The 11,729-nt window shown below is 35.7% G+C and overlaps 1 protein-coding gene across 2 annotated transcripts; it reads right to left on the bottom strand.

Annotated features, from left to right (window-relative positions):
• Positions 1 to 5,489: 5,489 nt before the first annotated feature.
• Positions 5,490 to 11,479, bottom strand: LOC133861690 (zinc finger BED domain-containing protein RICESLEEPER 2-like). 2 transcript variants are annotated; one of them, XM_062297482.1, is made up of 2 exons: positions 11,201 to 11,479; positions 5,490 to 7,819 (listed from the first exon to the last, which is right to left on the bottom strand). In XM_062297482.1, the coding sequence occupies exon 2, from the start codon at positions 7,790 to 7,792 to the stop codon at positions 5,819 to 5,821; it is 1,974 nt and encodes a 657-aa protein (XP_062153466.1). In that variant the 5' UTR covers positions 7,793 to 7,819; positions 11,201 to 11,479; the 3' UTR covers positions 5,490 to 5,818. The 2 variants fall into 2 exon arrangements, with proteins under 2 accessions (XP_062153466.1, XP_062153467.1); XM_062297483.1 differs by lacking the exon at positions 11,201 to 11,479 and adding an exon at positions 8,510 to 9,141.
• Positions 11,480 to 11,729: the final 250 nt, after the last annotated feature.

The raw sequence follows: 11,729 nt of genomic DNA, 5'->3' as shown, positions 1-11,729 counted from the left end.
ATGAATCCCCCGTTTAGCCAATTGGATTATTCTCCTTGTGTTTGGGGTAGCAACCAGTTTGAGAGTGGAAGTAATGGTTTGGTGATTTGTTGACTTTTGAAGTGGATTTGCAGTATGTCTTGGCCGTGTCCTGTTTTGGTTATTCCCCTTATTTTAGTTGCTAAATTCTAAAGTTGGATGTGTACTGTGATTTGTATTAACTGCATGAATTGATATTAATCTTGAGATTAAAGCTTAGTTGATGATGGATTTTGATTGGATATAAAATTATGCAATTCTTGTATTAGCCGAATGAGTTGGAGGAGTTTTTATTGTCCTATTTTAGATTGGTTTTAATTGAGGATTAACAAGGTTTTATTGACTAATTTTATAACCAGCTGAGTTGGGATTTTTTAAAATAATCAAAAATGTTAATTTTATTGGTGTTTTAAAATAACCATTTTTAATAGAAAAATGTTTGAGTATTGTTGGATGAGTTTTAATATTTTATGGAAAAGAGCTCCTTAAATTAAAAGCATGTTTATCATGTTGAGTTCCTTAAACTCATAATATGGATATGAATGACTTTTGGGGTAAATGATAATTGTATCTATGTATGTATATATAAATAAATTAAGATTCATGTTTAAGTGTGACTTCTTTGAGTGATAATAATAATGATATCCTATGTATGTATATCTAATTATTTGCAAATGATGAGCTAAGAGATTGCACTAAAGGGATGTAAGTATAAATTACTTGCTAAGCGTGATGCTGATTTAATTTCCATAATACATTGATTGCAGATTTGTTTAAATATATGCATGTGAACGGATAATGCATTTTGTGCATTCTATTGTGATTAATGAATTTTGTTAATAACAAAGTTGGTAAGTAGCAAGTGGGCAACGGCTACCAGTGGGCCTTTAGGCTCCCATGAAAGATTTCATAATAAAACAAGACTAGGACCTTAGGTTTTCAGTCGGCTGGGACCCAAAAACTTGATGCGAATTTTAATTGTACTCGCAAGTGCACGAATTGCTTGCAATAAAAGGTTTTACAAATGCGAGGTCGATCCCACAAGGAATTGTGTTTTTGAAAGACAATTTTGTTACTAAATTAATCAAATCTTAACCTAGTTCCAAAAGATTGAGAAATTGTTTTTTGATAAAGATTGGGACCTAAAAACTTGATGCAAATTTTAATTGTACTCGCAAGTGCACGAATTGCTTGCAATAAAAGGTTTTACAAGTGTAAGGTCGATCCCACAGGGAATTGTGTTTTTGAAAGACAATTTTGTTGCTAAACTAATCAAATCTTAACCTAATTCCAAAAGATTGAGAAATTGTTTTTTGATAAAGAAAGGAAACATAAAGTAAATCTTTTTGGGTCCAAAAGATTGGGACCCAAAAACTTGATGCGAATTTTAATTGTACTCGCAAGTGCACGAATTGCTTGTAATAAAAGGTTTTACAAGTGCGAGGTCGATCCCACAGGGAATTGTGTTTTTTAAAGACAATTTTGTTACTAAACTAATCAAATCTCAACCTAGTTCCAAAAGATTGAGAAATTGTTTTTGATAAAGAAAGGAAACATAAACCAAATAAAGTAAAATAAAACAAAAGAAAAATACTAAGGTTTTGGAATCCACACTCACCGATTCATAACAACATACTCCATGTTCATCAATATTAATTCGAAGTTCTCACAATTAAAATCTTAAGTATGTTTTACTATGCTTTAAACAGTTAATCAAAACATCTCATGTATCCATTCTTTACACAAATTACAAAAATATTCGGTATAAACCAAATCATCAAATGTATCCGTAGAATAAATCACAAGGTGTATCCAATTGTTTTGTAAATAAAAACCAAGCAATCAATTATGTGAAATTATCTCAAATCATCAAATGTATTCTTGAATCACAAAAGATATCCAAAAATCATTCTACAAATTGAAAAGAAGTAAAACAATTGAAATATAAAACCCAATAAAATCGGATAATAAAAACTTACATGAAAGTGCTGTCGTTCTTCATTGATGAGGCTTCATCCTCAACCTTAGTTGAAAATCTAGCTACACATGATTATTGAAAATAAAACCTACCCTAAAACTAAACTAAAAAGAAAAGAATATATTTGGTCTCTAGCTTTTCACCACTTTTTCTTAAGGCTTAGAGGTCTATTTATAAGGAGAAAACAAATCCTAGAAGCCCTAGAATTTCTAGTAAATCAAAGATTAGTCTTCTAGTTTGAGTAGGAGACTGAAAACTCAAGCGAAGAAGGAAAAGGATTCCAAATTCGTCCAGATTTGTGGTCTTTTATTGCGGGACACTTTTAGCATAGCAGACATCCGAATTAGGAAAATTATATTTCATAATGATTTGTAGGATTTTCAGTTAGCTTTCCAACGCCACTTGATTCATCTTAATTAGATACTTGATCTGAAAGTTATGGCTAAAATACTGTGACATGTGCAGAATCTGAATTTTAATCGAATCCGATTTTGACTCCAATTAAAAATATTTCGATTTAGTCCTCTCCTTGATTTGGTTGAACATAACCACATCATCTAGGTCTTCTCAAAGTGTTCTTTCTTTCACCTTAAAGCTATTGTTTTCTCTCAATAACCTGCAAAATACTAAAATACCAAAACTAACAAAAAAAATTAGAAAATAATAAAACTAAAGGTTTAATAAATGCAAATTAAGGGGTCCATATATGCAACATTTGGCACTCATCAATAGGCTTACAGTAGCAAGCTAATAAATAAGACCGAAGATTCAAGTCCCGCAGTAATTAATAAGATCGGGGGTTTAAGACTCACAACAAATGGTAAGAGAGTTACAGCTCCTAGAAACCCATTAATCGAGTAATGACTCTAAATGAGTGGAGTGAAAGAAAGAAAATAAATAAAACTCTGTATATAAAACTGTCATCATATCATTGCTTTATATATATATTTATATTCACTCTATGACTATGGACCATAAATTGTGTATATATATATACACACACACATAAGGTTACATAATTGCATTATGTGCTTTTTAATAAATCAGTAATCTTTATATTATTAAAATAGTTGACTCACACAATTACAATATGGGATCACAGTAATATCCACAATCAAATAGTTGTTGATGCAGGTCCAGAAGATGAAGGCTTGGATTACTTTTGCTAGCATTAAAGATTTTAAGCTAACATTTATGTAGCTAGTCGTATTTGTTTGTAATCATTCGTGTTTACATTCTTTTTATGTAACGTGTTTAGAGAAAGATGTTTGTATTTGGAAGGCTCTCTATGTATGCTTACGTGCCAACTGTGGTCACTTGTTTTGATGTATCTAGTATGCTTAGCACATGTAAAGAAAACCTTAATAACTTCTAATAAATGTCTAGAGACATTTCAGTTAGCTCTGATGTGTTATATTTCATCTTTGATGTAGTAACATCACATGGAAACCGGAGGTCTTTGTTTACAAATTTGCTGGTTCAAATTTGAGGCGTCACACACTTTGTCTGTTGTCATCTCCTTCAGGGCTCTCTACAGCTTCATTCAGTTACGTCTCATGATCAACTCGTGAACCTCTTCACAAAGTCCAATCCTCCTGGGGGGTTCGCAATCTTGTGTCTAACCTCAAGATAGTCCCTCGCACTCCACCTTGAGTTTGAAGGGGGCTATTGGATTGTATTATGTGTACATATGTACCTTGTCCCACATGGATTAATGGTGTGTATATCTGGGTTACTAGCCTATATATATAGGCCTCTCATGTATAATATTATGTGTGATTATACAACCTTATTCTCATATGTGATTATACAATCTTATTCTCAACTGCCAAAATCCAGCTCATCTTATAAAATCACTGTCCTGTGGGTTTTCCAAGATCTTATAAATTCTGTTTAGCTTTTTCTGTCTCACTCTGGATTTTAGTAAACTTGATGTCCATGAACCAAAAGATTTGAGTTAATTAGAATCCATAGAAATTGAAGCCAAATATTCAAATATTTAAACTCTAAACAAATTTTCTGTATTTCTCCTGATTGGATATAATAAGCCAACGCCACAAAAAAATATTGGTGATTGATTGATTGCTACAACTGAGAATTAAAACAGAAAATCAAAGCAACGAGCCAACAAGGAAGGAGAAATCAGATTTGCTTCATCTCATAGAATATGGATGTCTTCTGATACATGATTAAAATTCTATTAAGTTTTTAGACGACAGATGGACGGAATAATCATTTTGATAAAGGTCAAAGTCAAGTAAACTAAATTTGTCACTTTTGAAAAAGCTTTGAAGCATTTTGATAGTGGTAAATCACAGCGATCAAGTCTATATTTTAAAATCAGCAAGACTGTAGCTCTTTCAATTTTCTCCGTTCTCTCTCCTGGCCCTGCAGAAAGCATCTCTGTTACTCATGGTTTCGGGGAGGAGGTAGTGGAATCCACTGCCTCCTCCTCCCCTTTCCCCCTTTCTTCCCTTTTCCTACCTCCCCCTCCCTTTCCAGCCTCTTCTGAGGCTCCACCGGCCTTCTTGAAAGCCGTACCTGCCTCTTTTGAGGCCCTATCTACCTCTTTTGAGGTTTTACCTTTCAATAACACCAACATCGGCTCCTCCTCCACCATCCTTTTGGATTCTGCTCCCACCAACCGTTCCCTTTGGCGGATCCGACAATTTCTTGAAATTTTTGGATTTAGGTTTTTCAAACTCAGATCTACCTATTTCTGGAAGCCCCACCCTCAAACGCGCCATACCACCATGCTCCTCGGCTTCACCGTTTCCATCCGCCACCGATTTTGTCTCCAACCGGCTTCTACACGCAGGCGTGTAGACCCCACGCGCCCGCGAGTAGATCTTACTCACTGGTGCGTGTTCTTCACGCCCTGACGTGTAGATAGCCGTCCACCACCGTGCGAGCTCCTCTTCCACTGATGCTACTACTGTTTCGTTGTATTTCTATTGTTTTCCCACACTTTTGTGGGTGTTTTCTGTATTTTTGTTTTGTGTTTTGTTGGTTTTGTTATGTGATTTGGGTTATAATCTCCTAGTTCCTTTGAAAGCTGTTCTGTTAGTGGAGATTATTGTAGCTGGGTTTCGCTTTTCACCAACAGTTCCTCTCCGGTCTTTGGCAGTGGTTCTTCTGCAACAACCTTCTCTCGATGGTTGTTGTTTTTACTGGTTGGGGCTCTTTGAGTCCTTTTGCCATTTTAAACCGCCTAGTGCGGCCCTAGGAAAGGCCCGGCTCGTTTATGATTTTTCTGGAATCATTGATGATTACCATTGCCTACTATTCTCTGTTTGTGTCTGTGTTTGCTGCCTTTTCCGTTATGGTTCGGTTGGATTGTAGCTTGATCCCCTTCCCCTTTTCCATGTTTGAATAGAAGAAAAAAAGAAAAAGAAAAAAGAAAGTCTATATTTTTTTTTTTTTTTTTTTTTAAAAGAGAGAAAAACAAATTCACTTGGAACATGATGAAAAAGAAAATACTATAGGCAGGCGATGAGGTAAAACTTTCTGACGTACGTAGCATTATTTACTTGGTTACAGAGTATAAATTTTACATCTACACCTTTTCACTTTTAATCCTGAGATCAATAGGGAATTTACAGACCAATTTAAGATGAAAGACACCCATACAATTTAAGCAGGAAACGGTTTTGTGAGGACACCAATGTAAGTAACGAATAAGGATGGCATATTGGCATATGTTGAAGTAGACAGCACAAAAATTGACCAACTACTATGCATCAAAATATTGGACAAGGTATAGTTTAGATGATCTACCATAATAAAACAAAAAGAAGAAGATTCTGGGTGGCTGAAAATAAACTAACTTTCTAGTTCACTCCGTATCCAATTTTGTGAACACATCAAAGCTTGTACTGTAGGCGGAGGGAGTGAAGTCCAGTCACGATTAAGCACTCTTGGTTCAGTGCTGAATGCAAACTCTGAGGCAAATTTAGACATGGGCATTGCCAACACATTGCGCGCCATCATGGATAGGATTGGATACCTGGGAGTGTGCACTTTCCACCAATTTAATATGTTGAAATCTACATTACGAGGAAACAGGGGCTCCTCCAGATACTTGTCCAGATCAGACTTGCTGCCTTCACTATGTGATGTTTCGTTTAGGAATTTGTCAAACCCCATCAGCCTATCCCTTGACGCAGGTGAGGAACCGGCACCGCCCACTTGCCAGGCCAGACCTTGATCAAGAGAGGCTAATGGCGAGCAGATTGAATGTTCATTGTACAGTTCCTTCACACAGTGGAAAACATCATCAATACGTTCTGGAGCGCTACTGCCGTAGATTTGTGGATAGTAATACTCAACCAATTTCATCTTGAATCGAGGATCTAACATGGCTGCAACTGCTAAACCAGAGCTGCATCTCTCCCAATATTCTTCAAACTTACTTCTCATCTTCGACGCCACAGAACTAATACAAGCATCAGGATTCTTGCACCATTCGATCAACTGCAAGTGAACATCACAGAGCTCAGGAAAATATATGTTTGCAGTTGAGGACTTGCACCTCATCAAAACATTAGTCACCTCCACAAAGAGCTTCAAGTAACTAGTAACGATACTCACTCTCTCCCACTCTATATTGGATGGGCACATTGTGTAGACAGGGTCATTTTCTTGCAAAACACAAAACACCTCCCTGTACTCCAAGGCAACTTCAAGCATAACATGTGTTGAGCTCCATCGCAATGAATTATCTAGACATAAGGACTTTTGACTCTCGACTTTAACCTCTTCAGCCACCTGATTAAACTTTGCTTGCATTGCTTGTCTACTTTTAACGCATCGAATGCTTTCCCGTATCTTCTTGGTTACATCGCATAGTGCTTCCAAGGCATCCTGAACCATCAAATTGATTACATTCGCCACGCAGCGAACATCAAAAAATTGACCATTACAATAAAGAAATCTATTCTGGGACAACCGATCTCTGATTCTACATACAATGTTGTCATTGGTAGAACAACTATCAAACGTCATGGAAAACAATTTACGATCAATATCCCAATCCATCAGACATGTCATGATAACATCCGAATGCATGTCTTCTGTATGAGAAGGATCAACCATAATAAAATTTAGAATCTTCTTCTTTAACTGCCAAGATTCATCGATGTAGTGCGCCGTCAAACACAAATACTTAGCATTACCATAAGCAGCCCACATGTCAGCACTGAGGCTGATTTTACCAGGCAATTTATCCAACACTTCATTCACCTTTTGTTTCTCTTTTATATAGATTTCCATACAGTCGGCCTCAACTCTGTCAAATGTCACAAGCTCAAAAAGTGGCTGGAGATTTTTAACAAATACTCTGAATCCAAAATGCTCAACCATGACCAATGGATAGCCATGTAAGATTATCATTCGAGCAAGATCAAATCGACTTCTCCTTTGATCAAAGTTACTGTTTCCAGTGTTAACAGCCTCATCTTTCATCGGCTCTTGCTCAAATCTAACATTTACAATGTTAAGCATTTCATCCTTTATCTGCTCTTGTTCCATATTGAAATTCGCAAGAGCATGGGTCCCTGCCTTTTTCTTTTCCCTTGCTGCAATGTATTGAGGTATCCCAAGGTTAGATCTTCTCTGACATCTAATCAAATGATTCCTCAAATGAGATGTTCCACTAGTACTTGATCCACTAAGTTTCTTCTTACAATGCCTACATACAGCCACACAGGTGTCACCTTTTTTAATCCTATCAAAGTCATTCCATACAACAGATTTCAATCGGCTAGAATTGACTATCACTGCATCTGACAAATCCATTGCATGAACTAAATCTTTCACCAATATCTGCAATTTGGAAACATATGCAAATATGTTATGTCAATGCATATAAACCATGAAACCAAGAACATTAACATAGACAAAACCTAACAACCACAAAACAGAAAATACAGGTTGTTAATTCCCCGTATGTAAAAAACCATTTCAAATAGTTTAATATGATACATGCAGAAACACTCACCAAGAAATGGCATGCTCACAGATATGACTATCAACCTAAAAAACAAGTCACGTCCTTTTCTATCCGAAATTAACCCAAAATTAATATGAAGGAAAGCATTTATACATTCTGATCCGTGCATTCCTCTAAAGACCCCTACAACTTTACAAGTTTGAAAACCATTAAAATATCTACAAGTTATCCTTCGTGGATCAATCTTTCCTAAAACAGACTTGAGACTTTCCTACAAAGAGACTATGGGATTTGTTCCTAATAAGCAATCTATGGGATTTGTATCAATAAAATACCAAGCTTATTGGAAAGTCTCATACTAGCTCAAGAAACAGGTGAGGGAAAAGGTTAGCCATTAAAAATTTTGTGGAAACCATGGATAAGATGGTCTTGCAAAAGAGGCCAAACAACAAGTAATTCATCTCAGAATTAATTGAATTAATTTTTCTCTTCTATATCTGTTTAACTCATAGCATGGAAATGGAACAGAAACACTTATCCTTAAAGAGGAACAAGTGACATACTTAGGATTCTTCTCTTGCTAAGCTCAAAATTCTGTCACAAGAGACTGAATTCTGAAACTAGCTAAGCAAAGACCACAAATCAAGGTTGTGGCACAGGACCCTCTGTCTATACAAAATGTTTCCTGTTACCTGCACCCAAGATCCTTAATGCATGGTCAATGTTAAATTTATTCAAGCATCAATGTTACTTTACAAACCATAAGCTATAAAACATGTATTAAAATGTAGCAACTTCTAGAACGTCCAATGCCCTAAAGTCGTGCAAAAGGTTAAGGTTCTTCTATCCTTTTAGATTCTTAATGGGTGTCTCATTGTCATTTAGATTCCTAACGAGGGTCTCACTATCATTTCAGTTGCTATCCCAGCATCCACTATTAGTTCCAATAAACTCTACTAGCTTTCTAATGCAAAGCAATTACTTTTGAGGCCCAACAAAAAATCCTTATGCCTAAACGATGACTTTGCCTTAAAGTTTCCAACAAAGCAACATCAAGACTAAGGATCCCATTCTCACTGTGAAACTTGAAAATAAATATTGCTAATAATTAACGGGAGGATTTGCATATATATGTAATCCATAATGAGATGAGACTATAAATAGTAAGTGACTCAAGTTATAAATTATAGATCCAACAGTTGAAATAAGACACTATGGAAAGACTCAACAACGCAAAGAGAGAAGATTCTACAACAAAATTCTTGAAGAAATAAAATAACTTTGACATCAAAGGGCTGAATCTATTCATGACCCAGTGAGGGGCAGTTGAGAGATGGAATAGGAATTTGCTATGAAGACCACAACCAGATATGTGAGATAGGATTTCATAGATCTGTAACTAAAAAAGTGCCTGACCCTCTGGGAACATAGAATCTTAGTTATCTTGCAGCAATGGATGACTATTTGGTTTGGTACGAGATAATATAAAGCTTAAGGATTCATCCTGCAATGCTCAACTTAGTACATATGTTGTTAGAAATTTGTACAAACCATCCACATCAAATCAGATTATAATCTCTTGTCAATAAGGGGACAAGAAGATTACAAGGTCAATGAGGTCTAGCTCGAATCGCGCTTCCTCACCTTGTAAGAACAAGGAGGAGGGGGAGGTATTGGGTAGATAAAAAGAGATTCTAAGATAACATTGACCACTTTACATATTTTTAACTTATACATTTATAACAAACTTCAACTTAAAATTCATAAAAGCCCTTTGCTTTTGCATGCAAATGAAAAGAGATATCTATCATCATTATATGCAGAGATGCAGAGATGCAGAGATGCAGAGAAATAGATGTTATCAGTTCTCCCAAAAATAGACCAATATGTCAAAAATTCCTCAAAGCGTGGTAAAATTAACTTGGAATAAAAAGTCTACTACCTCTATAAATTGTGTTTCTTTTAGCTACTCGACATGCCCCTAACAAAAACAGGACAAGGAAAACTAAAAGCATAAACTAAATCTAGTTTTCCTTTTTGCAAAGCAAATAATTGTATATCCCTTGGTCAAACAACTCTTCAGCTCCCCATTCAACATAGTTAAATCAATAATCAAACACGACAACAGGATTTATTTACCAAACTGATAACTATACATATTTTAATGAAAAACATGATTTACAACTCATCAGCTCCCCAGTAGTAATTCAACATAGTTAAAGCAATAATCAAACACGACAACAGGAATTTATTTACCAAACTGATAACTACATATATTTTAATGAAAAACATGATTTTCTAACTCATTTCTCTAATTAAGCGTTTCCTTTTGTATTCTCCCAGTTTACTAAGGGGCGCCTTACACTTTTAATAAAATTAGCTTATTACCTTAAAAATAATAATATATATATATATATGAAAAACAAAAAAAAAAGTTACCCAAAAAAAAAAAAAAACAATGTGCTATTTGTGTCAACGGAACCTGGTACACTTTCCACTCAACTTATCATTTAGTACCATCTAATAGTGACACTCAGTATATAACATTTCTTAAAAGCTAGTATTTTGGATAATTCTCTGTACAAGATAACAGAGTAATCTTTTTCCTAGAAAATCTTCCATGGAAATATCTTGCACAGAAACAAACATACCCTAATTGAACAAATTGATTGTATCTCAGGACACTATAACAGACCCACCAATTACTCTAATTTGCGAAACATTTAATTCACAGCAAACACCAAATTAAAATTGAGCCATGCAAATAATTGCCATTCGCAAAATCCCATCACTTTTTGCAAGCAAAAGAATGTGAGCCGGGTCCGAAATCCGACCCAGGAATCATCCCCTGGAGCAATAAACCAAGAAACCACGGTATTAATTAAGAAATCAACAAACGGGTGCGGGTCGACCCGCAAAATTAGGGTAATCTGGCGAGGATAGACAAAACCCAAGCCTGCCGTATCGGTACCGGACAAGGTCCGAGAGGACCCGCCTGACCCAACCGGTCAAACACGGGTCGGAACCGATCGGGTAAAAAAGACCGATTTAAAATCTATGGGTATCGGATCGAAATCGGAACTCACGTATATATTGAACACAAATGAAACAGAGACGAATAGCCCCAAATAACACTCGGAGTCGGAGTCGGACTCAGAGCGAGAATTAGGTCTTAAACCCTAAAAATTATTAAAAATTTAAACTGAAAGCCATAAAAAATTACAAAAAAAAAAAAAAAAGGTTTAAGGGCGTACGGAGAATGGAGCGAAGGTGGATTTTGCCGAGAACCGGAAAGAATTAGGGTTAGGGTTAGGGTTTATTTGGGGGTTTTTAGTGACAAAAAGTAGGATAGAAGGGAGAGGGAGAAGGAGAGGGACTGAGGGGGCAAGTATGGAAATCGGAGCAATTTGGTGTGAAGGCGCGCAACGAAGAAGAGGTTAGGAGGCACGAAGTCCGTAAACGTACCGTTTTGCCCTTGGTGCCAAACGGAGGTTTAGTACATTTGCTTTGCCTGACTTGACTTACGGACTTAATTGGGCAAATCTGGTTTTTCCGGTTTTTTTCTTTCTTTTGAAAAATATAAAATCAGTTGAGGTGATTAAGGGATCGTTTGAGTATATAATTTTTTTTTTATTATTATTATATTATGTTATTTTGTATTATATTTAAAATTGTGAATACTGAGAGAATTTGTTTTTTGAAATTATATTTAAATGGTTTAGAAAATTTGAGACAAAATTAAAAAAAGTTGGATAAAATCTAAATTGAATTTGAATTTTAAAA

The sequence above is a fragment of the Alnus glutinosa genome, chromosome 2 (genome assembly GCF_958979055.1).
Source record: "Alnus glutinosa chromosome 2, dhAlnGlut1.1, whole genome shotgun sequence".
In the NCBI taxonomy this organism is placed as follows: domain Eukaryota; kingdom Viridiplantae; phylum Streptophyta; class Magnoliopsida; order Fagales; family Betulaceae; genus Alnus; species Alnus glutinosa.
This window is presented reverse-complemented; position numbering and strand designations above follow the sequence as displayed.

Bases quoted from the DNA above. Each gene is read 5' to 3' on its own strand.
- LOC133861690 (XM_062297482.1), bottom strand. From the start codon at position 7,792: ATGGATTTGTCAGATGCAGTGATAGTCAATTCTAGCCGATTGAAATCT.